Source organism: Coenobita brevimanus, chromosome 25 (genome assembly GCF_032717465.1).
Source record: "Coenobita brevimanus isolate Jiangsu-jjx chromosome 25, ASM3271746v2, whole genome shotgun sequence".
NCBI lineage: Eukaryota > Metazoa > Arthropoda > Malacostraca > Decapoda > Coenobitidae > Coenobita > Coenobita brevimanus.
This window is the reverse complement of record NC_136978.1, coordinates 13,841,538-13,869,530: the sequence shown is the minus strand read 5'-3', so window position 1 is coordinate 13,869,530 and position 27,993 is coordinate 13,841,538. Positions and strand designations below refer to the sequence as shown.

Below are 27,993 nucleotides of genomic sequence, written 5' to 3'. Positions count from 1 at the left end.
GTAATTCTTATCGATGAATTACATATTGCCTATTAATAGCGTGATTTCCCATTTGAAGATACCGATAATGTTCCATAACTTGCATAAAAAAATCATAATTATCCCCTAGGCACCAGGCATGGGTAGATCTATGCATGTCCCAGAACCGGGTTATTTTTAGGATAATTGATTTTCCCCAAAATACCTTTTTTTTCATTACAAATCAATCACAAATGACAAAAAACATAAAAAACGCGTACCTACTCTCTGTTGACGATTTGGAGGTGGTGGTGTGGTGTGAGGGAGCAGATGTGTGGCAACTGGGCTGAGCATGTTCAAGGTTGCGGTGATGTGATGGTGGTGGTTGGTGAAGGGAGGAGGGATGATATCTTGTGCCATAATAAGTGTTAAGTGTGTCTTTGTTTCTAATTCACAATGCCGTATGAACACAATATTACAACTAAAATAGCAAAAATACACAAGAAAGTAACTAGTAAAGATTGGCTTATTTTATGTTTTCCATGATATTTATTTTCTAACAAACTTATGTCTGTTTAGGTATTCACAGTTATTTCCACACTATTTGCACATTATTTCACTGTTTTTAGTGCTTCTTGACAGTGTGATGCTCCCTAAAGGCTGGCTATGGTCAGTATAAGTGTTTGCAAGCACCCATACATGCTCCCCCACACCCCTCATGGCTCCCTAGTAGCCCTCCCCACTACCCAACCCACCCTACCCCTCCCGACCCCTACCCCTACCCCTACCCCAAACCAGTATCAGCTGGTTCCAAGGCCACACTCTCCCTATGCCGGCCTCCCACCACCCTCCACCACAGCCCTCCTCCCTGCTGGGCTGCCCTCCCACCCCCTCACCCCCTCCCCCAGCCAGCCAGCATGACCCTGCGCACCAGCCATGCCGGAACAATTCTTTGAGTCCATGTGGCGCGCAGTGAAGTTCAAACATGCCCACGAAAATTAAAAACGACATATGACGTGGACCGTAGGCCTCTATGAACATGTCATATGATGTGGACCGGCGCCTAGGGGTTAAAAAAAGCATAATTTCACCGAGTTGCAAAGGCGCCTAGATAGCTTTGCTCCTTCTCCCCTACCTGCCTCGTTTCTGTGGTGTGTGACACTGATACATTGCGTAATATTTAAAACCCACCTCGCTTCTAAAGTAATCCTTTAATGCATATGTGTATAGATTTTCTACTCAGAATGACACATTCTTTCACCTCTACAAATATTTGCAGAAACTCGTGTTTCACGTTGTATTTATGAAACATGCTGTGGCCTCCATTATTTGCATGTAGTGACAATCTGATCACTAAATTTAGGTCTGTCGAAATCTTGAAACATCATCACCAAGTAATTCATCATTCATTCATTCATTCATCATCCAATCCTACGTTGCCCCATGAGGAGCGTAGGAGCCCAGGGCTAGGCAAGTTGGTCCTGACATTTAAGATGAGAGTGACCAGTGTCACTCATCCCTGAGTGTCATTACATGAGCAATAAACCCCAACCACACCTTGGATATAAACCTACACAGGCTCAATCCGACTGAAGCGCTGTAATTGCCCAGTAAACCACCAGGTGCTAAAATTTGGTTATATGGTTACTACCCAGCGTAGTAAATGGTTTCCTGGCGTACAGGAAACCATTTGGCTTGTCACTCTTGTAGAGTCACCCACAGGTAGAAGGAAGAGGAAAGAATGAAGGAAAGACAAAAGAGGGAGTGTAAAGTCACCCTTGGGCAGAAGGACGAGGAAAGCATGAAGGAAAGAAAGGCAGAAGAGGATGGAAGGAAAGAAGGAGGGAGGAGAGGAAAAGGCAGGCATCCGAGAGCAGCACTACATCGAGTGAGTGGATGGTGAGCTCCCCCACCTACCACACAAATGTTCCTGCCAATTTCGTGTTGCAACACCAACACAGAGTAAAACACAATGCTGTAGCCAGTGTGTGCTTGTGCCAATAAGAGTTCGATCGTTTGGTGAATTTTGTTATTGTGGCGTGTTGACAGGTTAGTTTTTCTTTTTTTCTGTGATAATTGTTTTGCTGACTTGGTGGTCATTTCTTATTCTTCAGTTTCAGCTGTACAATATATCTATCTATCCATTTATTGCCACATGCCTCAATCCCGTAAGGGGTGGCCACAAACAAATAATCTCTATGTCGCCCTGTCCCCCACCAATTCATTGCCCTGCTCCCAGCTCACACACCCCTCTCTTGTATACCTCTCCACTCCATCCCTCCATCTCAGCCTTGGCCTCCCCCTCCTTCTCCCCCCCCCCCTCCACCTCTCTCACATACACTCTCCTCATCAGTCTCTCGCTTTCCATCCTCTCCACATGTCCACCTCAGTGTGTTTCTCCTAATGCTCTCTCTCTCTCTCTCTCTCTCTCTCTCCACTCAATCCTCGTAAATCGCGTGTTCATAAATCACGGATTTGTAAATCACGGCTAGGTAGCCGTCAGACTGCCGGCAATCTTAAATCACTGTTAAGTTACGAAAGGCACCCAAGTGGGCCTTTTCCAAGGAGAACTGTAAACCGCGTCATTCAAATTGAAAATTGCGACCCAACAACCAATCACCTCGCGTCCCTGGTGGCATATGTGCATACTAATGCCACCATGTTGTTGTTGTTCTTGTCTCGCCAGTCCGCACACTATTGACCATCGCCGTGGAGTACGAGGGCTAACTGCCTTTTTTGTTTAACATCCCCCTGCCTCCTACCTGCCATGGCCCCTCCTGACCCCCCAATGAAGCACTCTAAGCAGTATGGTGTCGAGAAGCTGCCGCAGTTGTTGTACAGTCAACGTTTGGAGCTCATTCGTCGTGTTGAGAGGGGAGAGAAGTTTTCAAAGCTGGCGAAAGAGTTTGGGAAGAACAAGTGCTGAGAGGTTCTAAGTTCTTCCCAACACACCCCACTCCATTCACTTAAGATATTTCATCATAGGATTAAGGTGAGATCCCTTAACATGGCTTATTTCTATTTAATACATGCACTGAATATTCGTAAATTTGTATGTTTGTGTTTGATGGTGCTTAGATAGGTGTAGGTAGGGTGCTGTGGGGGCAGGTTGGCCAAAGTCCAGATCCAAATTAATTTTTCACATGAGTTATTATTCGTAAATCACAGCAGTGATCCAGACCCAAATTGCCGCGATTTACGAGGATTGAGTGTATGTATATATACATATTTATCTATCTATTTATCTATCTGTCTGTCTATCTGTTCTTTAGTGGAAAAGTTTCTAGAGAAGGGAAAGAAGTTGTATGCGGCTTGCATGGATTTGGAGAAAGCATATGACATAGTGGATAGACAAGGATTGTGGAAAGTATTAAGAATATATGGAGTAGATGGGAAGTTGTTGAATGCTGTGAAGAGTATGTATGATGGTGCTAAGGCTGCAGTGCGTGTGGATGGTGAACTAAGTGAATTTTTCTCTTTGAAGGTTGGGTTGAAACAGGGATGTGTCATGTCTCCATGGTTATTCAATCTGTACATGGATGGGGTAATAAAAGAGGTACAAGGTAGGGTAGTGGATGTTGGAATGGCCCTGGTGAGAGAGGGTAGTGTTTGGAAACTCTCTGTACTGTTGTTTGTAGATGATACTGTGTTGTTGAGTGAAGACGAAGGGGAGCTGCAAGGCTTGGTGGATCAGTCTGGGCGAGTGTGTAAGAAACGGAATCTAAAGGTGAATGTAGGGAAGAGTAAAGTGATAGTCTTTGAGAGAGGTGAAGTCAGTGAATGTACAGTGAGGTTCGATGGTGAGAAATTGGAAAATGAGAGTACATTTAAGTACTTGGGTAGTGTGATGAGTAAGGATGGAGGTTTGGAGGGTGAAGTGCTTGAAAGGGTACAGCAGGGAAGAAAGGTTGCTGGTTCCTTGAAAGCAGTGATAAGAAACAGGGAAGTGAGCATGGAAGTGAAAAAGTTACTACATGACAGTATTGTGATACCAACTCTAACATATGGAAGTGAAGCTTGGACGTTGCTGGAAGGACACAAGTCAAGAGTGAGAGCAGTGGAAATGAGTTATTTAAGAGGAGCCTGTGGAGTCACATGGAGGGACAGGCTAACAAATGAGGATATAAAGGAGCATTGTGGTGTGGGTGTGGATGTGATAGGAAGTGTTAGGAGAAGCAGGGAAGTGAGCATGGAAGTGAAAAAGTTACTACATGACAGTATTGTGATGCCAACTCTAACGTATGGAAGTGAAGCTTGGACGTTGCTGGAAGGACATAAGTCAAGAGTGAGAGCAGTGGAAACGAGTTATTTAAGAGGAGCCTGTGGAGTCACATGGAGAGACAGGCTGACAAATGAGGATATAAAGAAGCATTGTGGTGTGGGTGTGGATGTGATAGGAAGCGATAGGAGGAATACACTGAGGTGGTTTGGCCATGTGGAGAGGATGGAGAGTGAAAGTCTGACGAAGAGAGTGTATGAGTGAGGTGAAGGGGGGAAGAGGGAGGGGGAGGCTGAGGATGAGATGGAGGGATGGGGTGGAGAGGTATATGAGAGAGGGGGGTGTTAGCTGGGAGGGTGCAGTGAAATGGCAGGGGACAGGGCGACATGGAGGCGATTTGTTTGTGGCCACCCCGAACGGGATTGAGGCGTCTGGCAATAGATAGATAGACTATCTGTCTATCTATTGCCAGATGCCATAATCCCATAAGGGGTGGCCATTTGACTTAGAGTTATTTGTTTTATGGGGAGGGGCACTAACCCTCCACCAACCCACTTGTTGATACGTAGGGAGCATGTATGGTTTGTTTATATGGTTACCACCCAGAATTGTAAATGGTTTCTTGGTTTACAGGAAACCATTAACTTATCACTCAGTGTAAAGCCACCTGTAAAGGAAAAAAAGCAATAAGAAGTGACAGGAAAGATGGGAGAAATAGGAAGAGAGGATGGTAGGCACAGGAAAAGAATGATAAAGGCCTAGGATGAAGTAGGTAGCACTACATCAAGTGAGTGGGTGATGGTTGCCACCACCTACTGATATATATATATATATATATATATATATATATATATATATATATATATATATATATATATATTCAATTTTTTTATGGTTTAAACATTTATGAAAGTGAAAAATGGTTATACAATGAAATATTTTCTTAAAATACATGTGCATAGGGGGTAAGGGGTTCAATACTGGACTGGTGGAAGCGACTCAGGGAATGCTAACAGTCAGTGGGTTAGGGGACGTAATACTTTCCTTTGCCCCGGGGGCTGGCAACCCACGCTACGCCACTGCCTAGCCCCGGGTTCCTATGCTCCTCTGTGAGGCGACATAAGATTGGATAATGGATGGATGGATATATATATATGTATTTACCTATTTGTATTTACCTATTTGTAGTATACAGGAATTGAGCAATGCTCGTGTTGTCCTGTCTCCATATCCACATTTATCAAGTCTACCTTTACACACATGAATGTTTTTCTCATGCACCATCTCTTTGTCTAAGTCGTTCCAAATATTTAAGTATTTACCTAATATACCTAATTGTGATATACACGGAATGTACTATGCTCGTGGGTTTCCGTCGCTGTTTCTCAATAAGTCGAATTTAACTTTAAACTCGTTTAAGTTTTTAGACTGGACGATCTCTTTGTCCAGGCTATTCCATAAGTCTATACTTCTGTAAGGAAAGCTATATTTCTTGATATCCTTCAAGCAGCTTGACTTTTTCAATTTCATTCCATGTCCTCTTGTTGCTCTTTTATCCCATACAAACAGATCTTCTTTGTCAATTTTATCTACTCCCACCATGGTCCTGAACACCGCAATCATGTCTCCCCTCTTTCTCCTTTCCTCTAACGAAGGCAAATCCAGTTTTTCCAGCCTCTCTCTGTATGACTGGTCTGTCAGACTGGGGACCATCTTGGTTGCTGTTCTTTGTATTCTCTCAATCTTGTTTATATCTTTCTTTTTGTGTGGGGACCACACTACCACTGCATATTCTAACCTGGGGCGGATCATGGCCACTATCAATTTTTTCATCATTTCCTCATCCATATAATGAAATGCTACTCTTATGTTAGTCAAGAGTTTATAAGTCTCTCCAACTATCTTGTTAATGTGCTTTTCTGGTGACAAACTATCTTGGACCAGCACTCCCAAATCCTTCTCTTCTCTCCTTTTTGTGATTAAATCATTACCTAAAAAATAATTCAGTGATGGTCTCCTGGTACTTTTACCCATTTCCAATATTTTACATTTCTTTACATTAAATTTCATTTCCCACGTCCGGCTCCAATTGTGTATCCTATCCAAATCCTCCTGCAATATTTTACAATCCTCCTCAACCTCTATCTTCTTCAAGATCTTTACATCATCAGCAAACAGACTTGCATAACTGTTCACTCCATCTACCATATCATTTACGTAAATCAGGAACATTACTGGTGCCAACACTGAGCCTTGAGGGACTCCACTTGTTACTTCCCTCCATCCAGACATCTTTTCCTTTATTACTGTCCTCATTTGTCTGTCTCTCAAAATTCTCTCATCCATTCCAGGAGTTTCCCCTTCAGTCCTCCTATATACTGTATTCTAGTTTCCACATTAGTCTCTTATGAGGTACCTTGTCAAAGGCCTTCTCTAAGTCTAAGTACACACAATCCACCCAACCATCTCGTTCCTGTACCACATCAATCGCTCTTGAGTAAAAGCTCAACAAGTTAGAAACACATGACCTTCCACTTCTGAATCCAAACTGACATTCAGCCAAAATATTCATCTCTTCCAGATATTTTATCCATCTGTCTTTCAGGATTCTCTCACACAATTTTGCGACCATGCTGGTTAGAGACACTGGTCTATAATTCAGGGGTTCTTCCCTGTTTCATCCCTTGTAAATTGGTACCACATTTGCCCTCTTCCATTCTTTTGGCACTTTCCCCTCTTCCAATGAGCATACAATTAAGCTGTGAATTTTATCCGCCAGTTGTTCTCTGCATTCCTTCAGTACCCAATTAGAAATTCCATCAGGTCCTGGGGCTTTCCTTACATCTTGAGTTTCCAGTAATTTATACACTTCCTGTACCTCCACTTTTATATCTTTCATCACCGGAACTTTTCTAATCACTCCCTCCCCTTCCACAAGCTCCTTTTCTTTAGTGAAAACTGACTGGAAACGTTTGTTCATTATTTCTGCTTGCATTGCCGCATCCTTAAAGACCTCTCCTTCTACTTTCAACTTGGTGATTCCTTCCTTTTGTTTCAGTTTGCCATTAACAAATCTATAAAACAGTTTGGGTTCATCCTTGCATTTGTCAATTATACCTTTTTCAAAATTCCTTTCTTCTTCTCTACGTATTCTTGTGTATTCATTTCTTGTTCTTTTATATTCTTCCTTTGTTCTATCGTTACCTCTCTTTCTCCAATTGTTCCACGCCTTATCTCTCTCTTTATTTTGCTATCATACACCTTCTATTAAACCACTCCTTTTTCCGGTTTTCTTTCCCTCTTACTCTTGGTACAAATTTTTCCACTCCCAAATTATAGAGGTCTAGAAAGATATTCCACTTCCTCTGTATCTCTCTTGTTTCTCTGAATTTTCTCCAATCCGCATTTTCAAAAAAGTTTCTCAGTCCTGTAAAATTTCCTTTCCCAAGGTTGTATCTTCCCTGTCTATGAAGCTCGTCTCTTGGCTCGACGTTTCCTATTAACATCTGGAACTCAATGACCACGTGATCACTTTTTCCCAAAGGACAGAGATATTCCAATGATTCTATTACATCGGGTTCTTTGGTGAACAGTAAATCTAACCTTGCTGGTGTGTCCTTACCTCGAAACCGTGTCTCTTCTTTGACCTATTGCGTCATCACATTATTCATTATTATATTTAATAAGCGCAGCGTGTGAGGCGGTTTGTGGAGTGAGGAGGAGATGCAAGGGTGTGCAAGGGACAGCATGGTGGAATGATGAGGTGAAACGAGCTGTGGAACAAAAGAAGAAGGCATATGGTGAATGGTTGGCGAGTAGAGGTAGGGGAGAAGATGAGAGAGAGAAGGGAGAAGGGAGGTTAAGAGACTGGTGAAGGAGAGTAAGAAGAAAGTGGATGAAGAGTTTGGGAGGAATCTGAGTGTGAAATGGAGGGAGATTAAGAAATTGTTTTGGAAGGAGGTAAAGAAAGTAAGGCAGTGTGAAATGGGAAATAGTAGGGGAGTGAAAGATAGGAATAATAGATTGTTGGTGGAGAAGAGAGAGAAATTGAGGAGATGGAAGGAGCACTTTGAGGATTTGTTGAATGTAGAGAGTGAGAGCAGTGTGAGTATAAGTGGTTGGGGAATGGCTGGGAGAAGAAGAGATGAGAGGAGGGAGGAAGAGATCAGTAGGGCGGAAGTAGTGGAAGCGATGAAGAAGATTAAGCTGGGAAAGGCCCCAGGAATTGATGGAGTGTGTGGTGAAATGCTTAGGTATGGGGGTGAGATTGTTGTGGAGTGGATATGGAAGTTGTGTAGATTGGCTTGGGAAGAGGGAAGGGTTCCAGAGGACTGGAAATCAGGTATAATTGTTCCTCTGTACAAAGGAAAAGAGGAGAGAGAAGTATGTGGTAACCATAGGGGTATTTGCCTTCTTAGTGTGACTGGTAAAATATGTGGTAGAATACTCATTGATAGGGTTAGACATATGACAGAGGAGCTAGTTGGAGAAGAACAAGGGGGATTTAGGAAGGGAAAAGGGTGTGTAGATCAGATATTTGTTCTAAGATGTTTAGTGGAGAAGTATCTAGAGAAGGGAAGGAAAATGTATGCTGCCTTCATGGACTTGGAGAAAGCTTATGACAGAATAGATAGGCAAAGTATGTGGAAGGTATTGAGAATATATGGAGTGGAGGGGAAATTGTTAAGTGCTGTGAAGAGTATGTACGAGGGAGCTAGGGCTACGGTGCGAGTGGATGGTGAGCTGAGTGAGTTCTTTGATCTCAGTGTGGGACTGAAACAGGGGTGTGTGATGTCTCCATAGCTGTTTAATATATATATGGATGGGGTTGTAAAGGAGGTGCAAGGTAGGGCAGTGGATGTGGGGGTGGCCCTAATGAATGAGGGTGAGATTTGGAAGTTTCCGGTGTTGCTGTTTGCTGATGATACAGTATTGTTGAGTGAAGATGAATGGGAGTTGCAAGGTTTGGTGAATGAATTTGGGACAGTGTGTAGGAGGATTAAGCTGAAAGTTAATGTAAACAAAAGTAAAGTTATGGTGTTTGAGAGGAATGAAGTCACAGAGTGTGCAGTGATATTGGATGGTGAGGATATGGAGAATGTGAGTGCATTCAAGTACTTGGGTAGTGTGATGAGTAAGGATGGAACTTTGGGGGATGAAGTACGTGAAAGGGTACAGCAGGGAAGAAAGGTTGTTGGTACACTGAAAGCAGTGATGAGAAATAGGGAGGTGAGTATGGAAGTTAAGAAGTCACTGCATGATGGGATTGTGATCCCTACCCTGACGTATGGAAGCGAGGCGTGGACCTTACAATAGGGGAACAAGTCAAGAGTGAGAGCAGTGGAAATGAGTTACTTGAGAGGAGCATGTGGAGTGACGTGGAGGGACAGGTTGACGAATGAAGAAGTGAAGGAACATTGTGGTGTAGATGTGGATGTGGTTGAAAAGATTAGGAGAAATACACTGAGGTGGTTTGGACATGTGGAGAGAATGGAGAATGAAAGACTGACTAAGAGGGTGTATGTAGGTGAGGTGGAGGGAGGGAGAGGGAGAGGTAGACCGAGGATGAGGTGGAGGGATGGAGTTGAGAGGTATATGAGGGAGGGGGGGGTGAGTTGGGGGGAGGGGAGTCAAATGGTGGGTGACAGAGTGACTTGGAGGCGTTTTGTCTGCGGCCACCCTTTGCGAGATTAGGGCGTCGGGCTATAGATAGATAGATAGATAGATATTTAATAACATAGTGACCCACGAATCCTCGCCGCCTCCCGAGTACCAGTCCTCCCAGTTCACCTCTTTACAATTAAAGTCACCCACTAAAATTATATTATTGCTTTTCTCAATTATTTTTTGCAAGTAGCTAGCCATATCTGACAACATCTCATGGTATTCGTCATCCTTCCATGCTCTCGTCTTTGGGGGAACATACACTACTGCCATATCTCTCTTAACATTCTCTCCAGTTTCTAATTTCATATATATCACTTCAGCCCTGCCTTCTCTCATTTCCACAGTATCTACATATATGTTGTTCTTCACTGCTATCATCACTCCTCCTCCCTTTTTTTCTTTTGTGTCTTTTCTCCACAGTTTGTATTTACCATCTCCCAAATGAACATCAATATCTTCTCTTAATTTGGTCTCTACAAAGCACATGACATCAGGTTCATGTTCTCTTAAGAAATCATTAATTTCGATCCTTGTCGGTATGAAACCATCAACATTAGTATATATCACCTTCAAATTATTTTTGACATTATTAATACCCTCTTCTCTCCTACTCTCTATCCGTACCACTTCCTCAACTTCTGATCTTTCACAACCATCCCCCTTAGTTTCCTTCACTTCTATTTCCTTAAATACCATTTCCTTACTTTCATATCCAATACTCTCCAAAAAAAAGTATTACATTCTTCTTCTGTCCTCTTATCATTTTTTTCCTTTACTTCTTCTTTTAATGAATTTAAAACTTCTCTTTCTTCTTCATTCAGATCTTTTCTTATTATAATATTTTCCATCCCCGCCTCTTTGCTTAATTTCCAGGTCACTTTAAGTATCTCATTTATTACACTTTCTGATGTAAACTTGACTCTCATTGGTCTTGTTTCCCCTTTCTTGTAAGGCCCTATCCTCCTTACTTCCTCAATTTCTTTTACCCACTTGTCTCCTTCGGGGTCAATCTTGCCTAATATTCCTCTCGTCATGTTCGTGTCTCTCTCGAGTCTTACGAACCTAACCTTTTCTTCCTCTTCCCTGTTTCCAAATACTACCACACATCTGTTCCTTTCTAAAGTTTCTCTCACTATTTTCTCTTTTTTCTTCAGTATTTTCACTACATTTTCTTCCATTTCTTTCTTGTTCATTTCCCTTTCTTCCTGGATGATCTCTCTTAACCCTTTAACCGCGGGTATTGTTTTGGTCTGACTGTCCTCTCCCGCGGGGGTTTCAGCCAAATGTAAACAAACCTTTAAACCTTAATAACTCTGCACAGAATAAAGCTAGAGAAAAAAATAAGGTACCATTAGAAAGTACTAACCTTCAGCTTTCCATTGATGTAGGTTTCATGACTTTGTTGACTTTCACAGGACGGGCAGTGCCGTTAGAAGTGAGGGGTGTAAAATCACTATTTTTCGCTCACACATCATTACCTTCGCTCATACACCATTACCAAATGCCAACCTCATTCTGATAATAATACTATAAACATATATGAACACTGCACATACGATAAACACCCACTCTGTGTTCACTGAGGCAGGTAAAAGGCACTGTAATTACCTGCACTTCACTGCCACATCAGCGGTGTTGTAATCACTATTTTTCGCTCACACACCATTACCAAATGCCAACCTCATTCTGATAATAATACTATAAACATATATGAACACTGCACATACGATAAACACCCACTCTGTGTTCACTGAGGCAGGTAAAAGGCACTGTAATTGCCTGCACTTCACTGCCACATCAGCGGTGTTGTAATCACTATTTTTCGCTCACACACCATTACCAAATGCCAATCACATTCTGATAATAATACTATAAACATATATGAACACTGCACATACGATAAACACCCACTCTGTGTTTACTGAGGCAGGTAAAAGGCACTGTAATTGCCTGCACTTCACTGCCACATCAACATGTGTTGTCACTCACACAGCTGGACAGATACTGATGCGCGTTTGGTCAGGGGTGGGGTGGGGGGCCCAGGGGGTGGGAGGTGGGGCCCCAGGGGGGGGAAGAGGGAGGTGGGGGTCGGCTGGAGTGAAAGAACTTAATAGCTACTCTCCCTTGAAACAATTGGCGCACGGAAAAAACGCGGGGTATTCAAAATATTCACAAACATTCGAGAATGACACCCGCGGTTTGGTCCAGTTTTTGCAACGTCATTCTGGAATGACACCCGCGGTTAAAGGGTTAAGCTGGCCACTTCTTTCTGTTCTTCTTCTACGTGTGCCCACTTTGCCTTATGTTCTTCTAATACTGTACATTACTCACCTTCTCCGTTTTATTAGTACTCTCTTCTAGTTTCCTCCTCAGTTCAACATTTTCCCGCTTCAAATTCCTAATTTCTTCATTGGCTGTTTCATTGGACTTGATCAGACTCTGTATGGTGGTTTCATATTTGCTGACACATCCTTTATCACTAGATTCTCTACTTTCTTTTCGAGTTCACTAATCCTCATAATTAATGTTTTAACCAGGTCCATGACATTGGTATTAGCATCAAATCCTTGAAATTCCAGTCCCTCATTGTTTATATTTTCGGCCATGTTTGATGTTGGTTAAATACCAAAACAGTTAAGGTTAGCAGCGATGGCTGGGACGTCTGCTCTCTCCGGCTCCGTGTGTGTGTGTGTGTGTGTGTGTGTGTGTGTGTGTGGAGAGAGAGAGAGAGAGATGAGATAGATAGATATATATTTATACACAGTATAAAGTCAGAAAATGTATGTTTTTTGCATTCATACCACAGTGTACAAATTACTTTTATATCTACCTACCTGACATCTATTGAAGGAGACGTAGTGACCTTGTTAATACTGATAATGATCAATAATGTGATGCTTTTGTGTGTGCAGTCAAAGACAAAAGTTATGTTGTGAAATTGGTGAAAACATCCGCTGCATGGTTAAAGTTTTGGTGTGCTCTTCTTTGTGTCATACGGATGGCTGGTAGCAGTGACATGAATTTTCATTTTCTCTAAGTGATGAACCTGTGGATTCAAGCATATATTTGGTAACTTCGAGAAACATATCTGTGCATATTGTGTTTTCTGAATGCTATTTTTACTTGATACGTATGAACTGTTTCTCATCTGTTGTCTTCTCTTCTGTTGTGTTAGCAAAACTGCGGTTCAGTTAGCCAATGAACTGTCTTGAAATAAGTTTTCCTTCTTTATTAATGTAGCTTCTGCTTAGCTGAAGTTGATAATTATGAACTGTGATTGTCATTATCAGTTAGTGTTATCACACAAAGTTGTCCAAATTGTTCTATGTAAGAAGATAGAGTTACTGTATAATGATAATCAGATGTTTTGTTACGATTGGCGAAAGTATCTTGCAGTTGGGGAAAGAAGATTTCAAATAATCCCAGTGAGCGGCAAAATGAATCTCATAGGATGCAGTTCGAATACAGCCCTGAAGACCGAATTCTACACACAACTATTTGTGTGCATCATTCTAGGCATCATTCATCTCTTATGGCATAAGCATTGCTTGCAGGTGCTGCCTTCCATCGTTCTGATTATTTCTTGTTACTGTATTGGTGTGGTAACATGAGGGCAACATGAACATTGACTGTTCTCTGTTGTGCCTCCTGAAATTGCCTAATGCACCTTTCTGTGGCTCTGCTGACACTAGATGTTTGCACTATATGTTCAGGATTCTCTCCGCCTAAATAAAGGGAGATCCAGCTCTTTCCTATCTCCCTAGTAGTTGGATGGATGCAAGTTGCTTTCTGTCTCCATACCAAGGTATATGCTAGGTCTGCATAACGTTTTGTGGTAAGATGTAAGATGTAACAGCCAGGCAAGCAAGGCCTGACTTATTTGAATATGGTTCACATTTTTCTCTGAGATGCAACAGTTTTTGTGAATAGATGTTCAATCTTTGGAATTTCCTGGGTTTGTTCATACCATGATCCCATCACCAGCAGATATGAAGCTTGAGAAAGTCTGACTAGCCAACCATGAAGTAACTGTGACAGAACCCTCATCATGTTTCTGACCTGTTACACTTAATCTTTAGACAAAACTGCAACATTTCTTTTATCTTTGATTGTACATCTTTGGATAAGACAGTGTTAATGTATTATCTTTGTCCCTCAGGAGCTTCTGACAAGTGAGCAGTGGGAGAGTGCTGTGTTAGGTGTGGCAGCCATGGCTAGCTGGGCAGCCAAAGCAACATGTGATCATATTTCACCTCATTCCTGCCAACTGAACAACACTCAGTGTCTTCAAGGTTTTATCAGGATATTTTTTCTAAGCAGTGTTGAACCATGAGAATGTAACTTTGTACAGTACTGTACAAAAGCCCTAAGAAATGATGACCCAATTCCCAGTACCTTTTGCTTAGAAAGTAGTATTTGGCATCTTCCACAGTCTCTTTATATTTCCTATATTGCACATCAGAAAGAGCGGTATTTAGGTAAACAACTCCAAAAAGCAGTGTATAAGTGTTTCTACTGTTTATATCTTGCATTACGTGAGAAGAAACCACAGTAAACTACAGTACAATCCCAGTTAACCGGGTGGCTTGGGGAATTTACCTTCCCGGTTACAGATTTTTTCCCGTATTTCTGATTTTCAAGTCAAATCTATACAAAGGCTATCACAGCAGTAAATACAGTTCAGGTACTCACCAGTCACATTAGGGGTTACACTAAGAGATTCCGCCTGAAAAACTGCCTTGTAAACACACACCATTGTCATAACGGACGTGCGTGCAATGTCTAGCTGCAAATTGCACCAGTCCATTGTTTACCGAATTACTGTATTCATTATATGTACTGTACTCATAAAAATTGAAAAATAAAATAAAGAAATAAAAGCTTGAACATTTATTAGTGAACTGATGATGTGTTAAGACTGCACTATAGAATTATCACGACACCTGTACCCCCACATGAGTTTATTTACGTTTCCGACTGTTCTTCTTCTTCCCCACTTGACCTCCATCACTCCACCCCTCACCCACCACTCAGCTGTTTTGCAGAAAATAAAATAAATGATGTATGTATGAAATGCAGGCATATTATTTATTTATTTTTCTTCCAACAAAGTAAACTTTCATTCTTATTAACATTTATATTCAGCCATTAGTGTTTTATAATGTTCGCCTTTTTCAAGTCTGTTGCATATGTCCAGCTTCTGTTTCAAGGTAAGCACGATACGCTTACGTTTAGTTTGCACTTTAGGCATTTTGGAGTGTACAAATTACCATCTATCAGTGGAACACGATAGCAAGAGAGCTTGTTTACTGTCTGGTGGCAAAACGCAGACTGGTGATTTTTGGAGGGTGTGGAGGATGACCGAATTCAAGTAGGGGAAAGAGGGGGAGAGGGGGATGGTTAAGAGGATTTGCTAGGGATTTACATTAGCCGGAAATGCTTTCACCTCGCTTTGTCTAACTTCACCCAGCCTCGCGTGACACGATCAAACGGCGGTTTGGCGGTCCATTCAGATTGGCGCACAGTTATAACTTACTGACATTTTTACCAGCCCTTGAATTTTCCCGTTGTTCTGAGTATTCCGTTTGTCTGGATACCAGATAGCTGGAATTAAACTGTAAAGTTGAGGTTTTACCATACGAAAGTGTGAAGTGCACAGCCTATCACTCAACGGTTTCAGGATTAAAATGTGGCGAAACTCTCGTAATACTTACTTTAAATCCTAAATCAACAATACTGAATGAAAGATGTCCCATAAAATAAAACCCGCAGATGATAGTACTGTACTGTAATGTCGAAATCACGAGTGCCATCAAATCAGAAAAATAAACATCTGAAGGTATATTATCCATATTTAATTATCTGTATGAGATGATATTTACACAGGAAAACCCGAGAGCGCTGTAAGCATGAAGCATCATCAACACGATACTACACCCTATCAGTGCATTATTTAGCAAATCTTCTAGCAAGAAATATATCCCAGCAGCCTAACATCAAGTAGAGGACAGTTAACAGACAGATAGACGATAAAGAGAGGTAGAACATAGAAAATTTGCCAAATGGAGCCCCTCGTAGCACAAGACCAAGACAGATAAATTACCGCATGTGCCCAAGAACAACCCTTAACCAACTGTGTTGCAGTCAAGAAGCAAATTAATCTGCCAGTACTCAGGTAAGTTAGTGAAACCAGTGCAGTTATTGGGGGAAAATTGGTCATTTTTATTCACACGATGAAAATTCAACATATAATAAAATATGTAGGGCAGTTTCATGAAACAACTAGAGGAAGAGGGTGGTTGTCAAAAGCAAGAGTGAGACAATGAAGAGAACTAAAGACGAAAAGGATTTTATAAAAAAGGTGGGGGGGGGGGATCATGACAAAGGCCAGAGCACATCCACTCGCATCTAGGGCATGATAATGACTGACTTACCACTTACGTATGGAAGAAGGCCTGGCGTGCAGGTTTGCCAAAGGAAAATCATAGAAATCCGCTAGCTTGGCCTCAGAAAGTGGTAAAAGTCCTCCAGACTGAGGGAAATTAATGAAAAAAAAACATGCTAGAGAGGACTTTAAAAGAAAGCCAGATATACAGAAAATATTTAAATTTTTACCAGCTAGATTGCTTTTAAAACCTCTAAATTTAGGGGGAAAACTGCTACATTAGTAACACTGATGGCATGAGTCATGATGACGAGTGAAAATGTGCCAGATGTCACTTTTTATTTATTGTTATTGACCAAAAAAAAAAAAAAAAAAAAAAAATCTATCTATCTATTGCCAGACGCCTCAATCCCGTTTGGGGTGGCCACAAACAAATCGCCTCCAAGTCGCCCTGTCCCCCGCCATTTCACTGCCCTGCTCCCAACTCACACCCCCCTCTCTCATATACCTCTCCACCCCATCCCTCCATCTCATCCTCGGCCTCCCCCTCCCTCTTCCCCCCTCCACATCACTCACATACACTCTCTTCGTCAGTCTTTCACCCTCCATCCTCTCCACATGGCCAAACCACCTCAGTGTGTTCCTCATAACGCTTCCTATCACATCCACATCCACACCACAACACTCCTTTATATCCTCATTCGTCAGCCTGTCTCTCCACGTGACTCCACAGGCTCCTCTTAAATAACTCATTTCCACTGCTCTCACTCTTGACTTGTGTCCTTCCAACAATGTCCAAGCTTCACTTCCGTACGTTAGAGTTGGTATCACAATACTGTCATGTAGTAACTTTTTCACTTCCATGGTCACTTCCCTGTTTCTTATCACTGCTTTCAAAGAACCAGCAACCTTTCTTCCCTGCTGTACCCTTTCAAGCACTTCACCCTCCAAACCTCCATCCTTACTCATCACACTACCCAAGTACTTAAACGTACTCACATTTTCCAATTCCTCACCATCCAACCTCGCTGTACATTCACTAACTTCACCTCTCTCAAAGACCATCACTTTACTCTTCCCTACATTCACCTTTAGGTTCTGTTTCTTACACACTCTCTCAAACTCATCCACCAAGCCTTGCAGCTCCCCTTCGTCTTCACTGAACTTAGCAAATATTTACGTAAGATTAGTTTTTTATATCATAAATAATATTTGCAGGGCAGTCTTTTTTCCATCTCCTAACTCTCAATCAAGCAAACGTTGCCAGACCCAGGGGTTTGTCCGAAACTTAAAGAAAGCGAGTCATCACTTGTTTGGGCGATTGTACATGCAGCATTTGTATGTCGTGAGGTGTTTGGTCATAACAGAATGTATACACTGTAGTTAATTTTTAACGTGATCTTACTCCGGTAGCTAATCTTAGGTTACTGAAAGTAATATAATACCATTCCTCAGGACCATTTGGTGAAAGATGTAGGGCTCGTGAGGCAGTGAGCGTTGTTGTGAATCACTTGGGTGGGTGGCTGACTAGATGTTCCTCTAAGCAACATCAGCACCAGGTAGGAGCTATATGATACTGCTGGCTAATAATGTATCAGTTTCTGAATTCTTTATATTCTTTTGTAACTTTAACAGTCATACACGAGCAGTATCAAATAATGAGCTGCAGGTGAGTGGTATATATTTTCTCACCATTATGTGCCTCAGTATCTTCCTGTATTGTTTTAGTGTTCTTTGCTTTGTTATTTACAGGTGCTACTCGCTATGCGTGGTTTGGGTAATGTGGGGAACTATGGAGCAGAAATGGAGGCAAGGCTGAAGACATGTAGTGAGGCTGATGCAGGTATCCCACTGGCTGTACGTGTGGGTGCTGTCTCAGCTCTTGGTCATGGTCCTTGCTCTCTCCAGGTGAGTCCTGCAGACAGGAAGGTAGTTGTTGGGAATGTAAATTTGGTGGTAGTTATTTCCTTCCATGCATCCACCATCCAGTCCAATGTTGCCCCATGAGGAAGTTGGCAGGGAGTAGACTGTAGCACCAGTCGAGCAGGGCGGTACTTCAAAGTGGATGGAAAGCTGATGACGGGGAGACTTGGAGCTCGCATTTCATCAGTCCTCGGGACTAGTTCCTGTCCATCCCCCTTTGCTGAACTTTTTCAGTGTTTCAGTAACAGAGAGTAGGCCAGTTTACTCTCCAATACAGTGAGTCCTCAAAATATGAAAGCCCGAAGTACGAATTTTCGATGGTATGAAATCGATTAATATAGGACAAATTCCACAGTACGAAAGTACCTGTCTCAATGATACGAAAATCGATACTCGATACGAAAGGAAATGCAGAGATAGCCCGATTATCCAGACTATATGATGTGAAGAAGTGCCTGAATAGTCTGAAATCGCAATTAATCTGGTGGAAGCAAAACACAAGTACTGTTAGATTGATTTATTTACCGGTAAATGTACAATGAAAGACACAACTATCTTCCCAGTTCAGTCTGAAGAAAATTTACACCAGGCGAAATACAATGAAAACCCTGTTTCTACTAGTGCGTGTTTCAAATGGTTCGATTTTTCCACGCAATATTCGTCAGACTTTGGGAAGATACTCGTGTCTTTCATTGTACACTTGAAGCAGCAAAAAGAACTTACCAGTTCAATTCATAATCCTCCAGCTAGTTTCTGTGATTTTCTGACAACTTTCAGTTTGGCAAATTACTTTTCTTGCTAAAAAATTTCCTTCGTGTTATTATCGTCACTTTCCCCTACGATCGTTTCCAGCGCGGTGGAAGAAACTCAGCGTGCTCAGAGGTGGATATCATTTCCCAATTTCCCAACTGGAGGTTAGGTTAGGTTAAAATAATTAGGTACAGATGAGCTCGGTTAGGCCTGGTTTAGTTAAACACTTAGGGAAGAACAGTCCTTTCCGCCATTATGTTAACGAAATAAACGAGTTGTCACACCAGAACAGCTAAAAATGACGGGGAAAGAGATTTAATAAGAAATGTTTACTGTATTTACCAACCCAGAAATAATCTGGAAAATATAACAGACTATCAGGAAGAACTGATTTAGTATGGTGCTTTTACTGCTTAAAGTAAAACGTATGTTTAGTCCCCTCAGTGGCTGTGGGTTCAGATATTTGCATGCTCCCGTGGTCGGTCTTGGGACCATTTTTTCAAAGTTCTAAAATCAATTTCTTTTTCTTACGTATGTGAAAAGACTCCTCTGGCACACCTGGCTTTCCGCCCCCCCCCCCCCCCCCCAAACCCATCCTGTGATTTGCTATGATTCGTGTAAGGATAAAATTAGGATGTGTGTTACATCAGCATGTATACTTCGGCCAAAAACATCTGAGATGAAGTGAACTGTGAACTCCAGACTGCCTGAGGTGGTAGAGTAAGGTTGTGTAAACACACCAGTGACCCTCATTCCCTTCCCATAATTGCTCGAAGTTTTTTATAGCTCACCCTAACTGAACGTCACTGACACCAGTACAGTAAGGCATTGTTCAGAACCAGCAGCTATGAAAGCGATAATGGAATACATTATTGTTTGTATCAGTCCTCTCTCTTTCACACATGCACATAAGAACAAACAAAAGAATGAGCAGTAAATGTACACTAACTCTGAGGAGAAGAAATAACTGTGCTCAATCGGTCCGAAATATATTGGGATGAATGATACCGAACGAAGAATGTGGAACTGAATGCTAACCTACGTGAACATGTGGGACAAAAGAGTAATTTTTTTCTGATTAGCAAACATTTTTGTTCCATATCGTCTCTTAAAATTGTAAAACCCATAGTCTTTCATGTAAGCATACAGCCTAAAGACCTTTCCAGTTCAGTTCATATTCCTCTAGTTTGTCTTCTATATTTTCTGAATATTTTGAGGGTGGTAAATTATGTTCTCTTGCTGAAAGAAACTTACTCAAAATTAGGGCGCATGTAACATAAGCATGTAAACTTCGGCGAATACATCTGGAGTGAAGAGAACGCCTGACTGATGGGATGGTAGAGTAGGGTCATGTACACACACCAGTGACCTTCGTTCCTATCCCATAATTGTTTGCAGTTTTTTATAATGCCCTAACTCAACTTCATTGACACCGAAACAATGAAGTGTTGTTCAAGGCTGGCAGCTATGAAGGGGTTAATGGAATACTGTATGAAAAATTCAAAACAGGTGCGGTGCATAGCGCCGCATTCGCTTGCTGGGAGAAAATGAACTAACCCCTCTCTGATAAACAAATTTTCGCGCGCTTTTCAGTTGAGTCCACGTCCCTCCTCTCATCACAGCCTCGCTGTACGTGAGGATATTTTCGCAGCCCTTCACCTTTTTGTATTGTTTTGTCATACCTCCCAAGCGCCCTGCATCATCTCCAGCATTGGGGGACCCCCTCTGCAAAGAAGCAGCAGCACCGTACTCGAATTCTGGAAAGGAAATTGGAAATTATAAGGCCCCATGAGGAGGGGCAGGGAGTCTCGGAGATTGGGCGTGCTTTAGGCCTTGCTGTTTCCACCATTGGGACTGTGACGAAGAAAAAGGAGATATACAAGAATATGGCCACCTCCTTCTCTACAATTGTAAACAGGTATTTGCTTATTTCTAAATGGGGGGGGGGTGAAGTTTAGGTGGGGGTCCAAGGGGGTCTTGGGATGCATCCCCCCATTTATTTGTATATTTCAACGGGGAAAATCGTTCCGAAATACGAAATTTCGAATTACGGAAGTTTTTTTTTTTGTCCCTATCCCGTTCGTATATCAAGGACTCACTGTACAAGCTTCTCAAACTCTCAACACCAAAGTACTTGCGCATTACACACCACACTTTCTATTCAAAATTCAACCAAAATGGCATATCATAATCAAACCTCAGATTCCCCAGGGGGGGGAGGGGGAACCATAAATGCGTGCATCATCCACCCCTCTCTCAGTGACGACCCAGTGAGATTCCCGGAGCCGCTTCTGACTCCTTCTTCATTTCTGCAGCATTCGCAGTCTTTTTCCTAACTTTCTCTCTGTTGAGCACCACCTCTCCTCCTGTAAACAGCACTTTTTCTTCCTAACTGAGACTCAGCTGTCTGAGGCAACTGATAGCAAAATCTTCTCTGTATCCTCGTACTTTCTCTAAACTCAATTCAAAGCCAAAGGTGGCTGTTGTGTATATGTATGCAATGACTTATCTTGGTCTCATGTTCCTGAACTTGATTATTCTGAAAAATCTACTCTCTGGCTTCAGCTTTCTTGTCATTCTCTGACTAAATATGTATCTACTGTTTACTTATCCCTTAATTCCACTGACTATGAAAAATTCTGAACTACCTTGCTTCTACGATGGAACACATCCTCTCCATTTCTCCTTTCTCTGAAATCTCCATTCTAGGAGATTTCAGCATTCACCACCACCTATTGCACTCCATTCCTCTCCCTGATCCACCTGGTGAACAAGCCCACATCTTTTCTGTCCTTAATAATCAAGAGCAGCTTGTACAACACCCTACCCGTATCCCTGACTGCCTTGGAGGGTGTTTCAGCATACCTGTATCCCTGACCAGTCGAGCAGGGCAGTACTTCCAAGGTGGATGGAAAGCTGATGACAGGGAGAGCTGGAGCTCCCATTTCATCAGCCCTCGGGACTAGGTCCCGACCATCTCCCTTTGCTGAACATTTTCAGTGTCTCAGTAACACAGAGAGTAGGCCAACATGCTCTCCAATACAAGTTTCTCTAACTATCAACACCAAACTACATGCACAGCACACACCACACTTCCTTTAAAAAAAAAAAAAAATGCCATCGAATAACATAGATTTGGAGTTCCCAGGGATGGGGGACCATAAATGCCCCCACCTTCTGCCCCTCTCCCAGTGACGACTCAAGATGCCTGGAACCACTGTCTGACTCTCTTCTTCTTCATTTCTGCAACATTCATGGCCTTTCCTATAACTTTCACTGTGTTAAGCTCCATCGTAGAAGACAAGATTCTGTCTTTCAAGCAGCTTGACTTTTTAAATTTCATTTCGTGTCCTTTTGTTGCTCTCTTATCCCATAAAAACAGATCTTCTTTGTCAATTTTATCTACTCCCACCATGGTCCTGAACACTGCAATCATGTCTCCCCTCTTTCTCTTTTCCTCTAAGGAAGGCAAATCCAGCTCTTCCAGCCTCTCTCTGTATGACAGATCTGCCAGACTGGGGACCATCTTGGTTGCTGTTCTTTGTATTCTCTCAATCTTGTTTATATCTTTCTTTTTGTGTGGGGACCACACTACTGCTGCATATTCTAACCTGGGGTGGATCATGGCCACTATCAATTTTTTCATCATCTCCTCATGCATACAATGAAATGCTACTCTTATGTTAGTCAAGAGTTAATAAGTCTCTCTAACTATCTTGTTAATGTGCTTTTCAGGTGACAAACTGTCTTGGACCAGCACTCCCAAATCTTTCTCTTCTTTCATTTTTGTGTTTAATTCATTACCCAACAAATAGTTCAGTGATGGCCTCCTGGTACTTTTACCCATTTCCAATATTTTACATTTCTTTACATTAAATTTCATTTCCCATGTCCAGCCCAATCATGTATCCTGTCCAAATCCTCCTGCAGCATTTTACAATCCTCCTCAACCTCTGCCTTCCTCAAGATTTTTACATAATCAGCAAACAGACTTGCATAACTATTCACTCCATCTACCATATCATTTACGTAAATCAGGAACATTACTGACACCAACACCGAGCCTTGAGGGACTCCACTTGTTACTTCCCTCCATCCAGACATCCTCTCCTTTATTACTGTCCTCATTTGTCTGTCTCTCAAAATTCTCTCATCCATTCCAGGAGTTTCCCCTTCAGTCCTCCTATATACTGTATTCTAGTTTCCACATTAGTCTCTTATGAGGTACCTTGTCAAAGGCCTTCTCTTAGTCTAAGTACACACAATCCACCCAACCATCTAACCTCCTGTACCACGTCAGTCGCTCTTGAGTAAAAGCTCAACAAGTTAGAAACACATGACCCTCCACTTCTGAATCCAAAATGACATTCAGCCAAAATATTCCTCTCTTCTATATATTTTATCCATCTGTCTTTCAAGATTCTCTCGCACAATTTTGCGACCATGCTGGTTAGAGACACTGGTCTATAATTCAGGGGTTCTTCCCTGTTTCCTCCCTTATAAATTGGTACCACAATTGCCCTCTTCCATTCTTGCAGCACTTTCCCCTCTTCCAGAGAACACACGATTAAACTGTGAATTTTATCTGCCAGTTGTTCTCTGCATTCCTTCAGTACCCAATTAGAAATTCCATCAGGTCCTGGGGCTTTCCTTACATCTTGGGTTTCCAGTAATTTATACACTTCCTGTACCTCCACTTTTTATATCTTTTATCACCGGTACATTTCTAATCACTCCCTCCCCTTCCACAAACTCATTTTCATTAGTGAAAACCAATTGGAAACATTTGTTCATTATTTCAGCTTGCATTGCTGCATCTTTATAGACCTCTCCTTTTACTTTCAGTTTGGTGATTCTTTCCTTTTGTTTCAGTTTGCCATTAACAAATCTATAAAACAGCTTGGGTTCATCCTTGCATTTATCTATTATACCTTTTTCAAAATTCCTTTCTTCTCTACGTATTCTTGTGTATTCATTTCTAGTTCTTTTATATTCTTCCTTTGTTCTGTTGTTACCTCTCATTCTCCAGTTGTTCCACTCCTTATCTCTCTCTTTTTGTGCTATCATACACCTTTTGTTAAACCACTCCTGTTTCCTGTTTTCTTTCCCTCTTACTCTTGGTACAAATTTTTTCACTCCCTAATTATAGAGGTCTAGAAAGATATCCCACTTCCTTTGTATCTCTCTTGATTCTCTGAATTTTCTCCAGTCCACATTTTCAAAAAATTTTCTCAATCCTATGAAATTGGTTTCCCAAAATTACATATTCCCTGTCTATGAAGCTCATCTCTTGGCTCGACTTTCCCTATTATCATCTGGAACACAATTACAACATGATCACTTTTTCCTATAGGACAGAAATATTTCAATGATTCTATTACATCGGGTTCTTTGGTAAACAGTAAATCTAACCTTGCTGGTGTGTCCTTACCTCGGAACTGCGTCTCTTCTCTGACCCATTGCGTCATCACATTATTCATTATTATTTTTAATAATATATATATATATATATATATATATAGATAGATATATAGATATATCCATACAGTAACCCCTCCAATATCCGGATCAACAGAGCCATCGGTAGGTTCGGATATTGGTTTCGTCCGGATATTGGGCCCCAGCTTATGGACTTGTACTTATGGACCCTAACTCAGAGAAACACCTATACAACTCCCTCCGGACATGCATAGCACCTATTTAACACCCAAATCACACCAATAAGGCACATAATGACTGAAATAAATGCAAAAGAAACATAAAATGTGGGTTTAGAAGTATGTTCATACATTAATAAACATTCTGGTACTTATGGACTCTAACCGAACCTAACTCTGAAAAACACATTCCTACTGCACATGCATGAGGTAAGTATAGTATGGAAAAAAGTACAGTATGACACATTCTGGTAAGTATAGTATGGAAAAAAGTACAATATGAAACATTCTGGTAAGTATAGTATGGAAAATAGTACAATATGAAACATTCTGGCTACTTACAGCAAGTCCCTGGCCACCTCGATGAATAACTGCCTCCTCTCGGACTCTGACAGTAAGAACGATTTCCTGAAGCACTTGCACTACACTCTTCCTGAAGTCTTGCACTGAACTTAGTCACTAACACACAGAAGTCCGTTCTCTTCACAGTGTTCACTTTAGTCCAAATAATGTTCCATTTAATTTAAGTGTTGCACATTAACTTTTCCCAAGTTTTTTTAATTTTCCAAAGCCAAAACAAAGAAGGTTAGTTACGTTAAATTTCTTTTCTACTGAGTCTTTTCTCCCAACTTGAAAACCTTAACACAACACACCGTTTTTTTCACTGCACAACACTCAAAATTCCCGTGTGGTCTAGTGGAGAAGTTCTTGCTGTTTATTCGCTGTCAGAGTCCGAGAGTATCACTGGCAGGCGACCAAGGGGTGCATCGGTGGGTCGTGGTGATGGCGTACCGACTACAGAAGACTCTGAAGATAGCCGCAAACTCACATCGAGCGGTGACTTCACTGTAGCTGATGTGCTGGGCTGTGGCTCGGAGCATGAGGGCCTGTCTTGGGGAGGCAACGGAGTGGAACCAGGGCTTGGCACAGCGGGGGTCACGGGCCTGAAAAAACTGTCAATCGTTGACTGACACAGGGACCGACGATTCTGGCGATTGATGATGCGCTGCCGGAAAGCACGCACTTCCTCCACGAGTCCCAAGGGCCCCATCTCCCTGTCGCAGTCCGGGTGTTCCAGGTAGTCTAGGACGAACTCTAGATGTTCCCGGAGTGCGCTCAGCTTGGGGATGGCTGGAGTAGTGTCCTGCTGAGAGGAGTCCGCATCATCATCGCCTTCGTCGTCGGAATCTTCAAGTTCGGGATTGACACCAGCAACCGAAGACGCGATCTCGATATCAGACAACGTCTGATACCCAGGATCCCCCTTGTCGTCGTCCAACCACTCACGAACATCGTCCACATCAACATCGTCGCCGTGCGTACGTAGCCGTGCATGGAAGTCATCCACGTCAAACCCTAGGAAATCATACTCCACATCTGTTCCGAGAAGCAGACGAGACCAACCATTTTCAAGAGTTTTCACAGGGACTTCCTTCCATGCACTAGCCCAGTTGTACAGCGCAGACTTGATGTTGTAGCGGCGAAGGTTTTCCAAAGTCCGCTTGCCTCGAGTGTCACGTCCTTCCCTGCGCTCGTCCTCGTCCTCGAGAACAACCATCACCTCGTCCAGGAACTTCCGACGGTACAGGCGCTTTGTTGCCACGATCACTGCTTGGTCCATTGGTTGAATGAGAGCAGTCATATTAGGTGGCAGAAACATGCACCTAATACGGCCATTTTCAGCAACCAAGTCCTTGTCGCACGGGTGGGCAGGTGCATTGTCGAGGAGAAGGAGAGCCTTTACCTGGTCGCGAGGAATTCCCAGTGTCTTCGTCTGGTACTGGATGACCTCCTTAACGAAGTGACGGTGAAACCAGTCTTTGAAAATCACAGCTGTGAACCATGCTTTCAAAGAATGGTACCATACGACAGGAAGGACATCCATCACCCCACGAAGGCACCGAGGCTGCTTTGCACAGCCAACAATAACGGGCTTAAGCCGGTGCATGCCATTAGCATTGGCACAACATAAAGCAGATATCCGTTCCTTAGAAAGCTTGCGGCCAGGTACACGCTTCTCCGTCTCATCGGCTAGAGTGTTCGTTGGCACCGAGCGATAGAATAGGCCAGTTTCGTCAGCGTTATAGACATGACCGAGAGTGAGGCCCTCCCTGTCGATCAAGCCTTTCACCTTGTGCTGAAACTCGTCCACTCCATCCTCGTTAGCGTCCAATGCTTCGCCATGTGCTTTACGGTTAGTAAGGCCATGTCGTAACTTGAACGCGAAGAGCCAACCCTCGGATGCCTTGAAGTCAAGGGCGTCGTGAAGCCTTGCAAACTTCTCAGCAGCAGCCTTCAGCTCCGTTCCACGTACCATCACACCAGCTGCACGTTGCTGTTGATACGAAATCAACGTGGAGCGGTCGATCTCTGCATACTTGGGGATAAACATAACCTTCCTCTCCATGTTGCGTTTGCTTCTCGACGAGAAGTCAGCCGTGTACTGCATGAGCTTGTCTCGGGAACGCTTGATATCGGACAAAGTCGACCGGGCCAGGTTGAACTCGCGGAGAATGCGTGAAGAAGACCAATCCGCATCAACCTTCTCCAATATCTCCCGTCTCTTCTCCAGAGTCAACACCACTCTCTTCCTTTTCTCAGGAGGCGGGGCCATCATCACACACACTAAGAGTAGGGCAGAGAGCAGCAGGAGGCCTTGCAGCAAGTACGGCACCACCACAAAAGCGAGCACATGGGCAGCCATGGCGAACAGTGTAGGTCCAGTCGCGGTGAGAGACAGGCGGGAAGTGGGGAGGATGCAGCGGCACTCTATCGGACGTCGGAGGAATGACGAACCAAAACAATGCTCTCACGCGGCGCGCGCGGCAAGTTCAAATTACGGACGGCAAAAAATCGATTTTTTTTTTTTTTTTTAATTTTTTTGGATTTTCGGACCATTTTGGGAATCTTTGATCCCAGGACGATAAGGTTCGGTTAGTGGGGATGTTCGGTTATTGGGCGTCCGGATATTAGAGTGATTACTGTATATGTATATATATATTTATATATATCTATCTATCTATCTATATATATATATATATATATATATAGTATATATATATGTACTGATAGAGAGAGAGAGAGAGAAAAAAAACTTTGTTTTTCTGGAACATTGTAACCCAGTCCCCTTAGGCCCCTCCTTGCCAGAACCCATGCAGAACATACTATTTACATTCTGTGTTTTACAGTGCATGAGTGATTTTTGTTGCCCATAAGAGCATGTTCCATGAGGAACCACTGCTCTGCTGACATGTAATAACATATGAGCTGTGTAGCTCATATGTTATTGGGTTACTGTAACTGAACCAATATGTGTTTGAGAAAGGAATTTTCAGGTATGAGCAGCGTAGCTCATATGTTATTGGGTTACTTTAACTGAACCTATTTGTCTTTGGGAAAGGAATTTTCAGATGTCTTCAGTTATAAAACTCTTT

At 42.4% G+C, this 27,993-nt stretch overlaps 1 protein-coding gene across 1 annotated transcript in view; it reads left to right on the top strand.

Moving 5' to 3' along the window:
* The window catches only part of LOC145393722 (uncharacterized), an 848,279-nt gene that overhangs the window by 131,698 nt on the left and 688,588 nt on the right, over positions 1-27,993 (top strand). The window contains exons 16-19 of the mRNA XM_080267765.1: positions 14,004-14,082; positions 16,206-16,217; positions 17,685-17,788; positions 17,982-18,137. Coding sequence (XP_080123891.1) covers positions 14,004-14,082; positions 16,206-16,217; positions 17,685-17,788; positions 17,982-18,137 — 351 coding nt within the window. The remainder of the gene's footprint in view (positions 1-14,003; positions 14,083-16,205; positions 16,218-17,684; positions 17,789-17,981; positions 18,138-27,993) is intronic.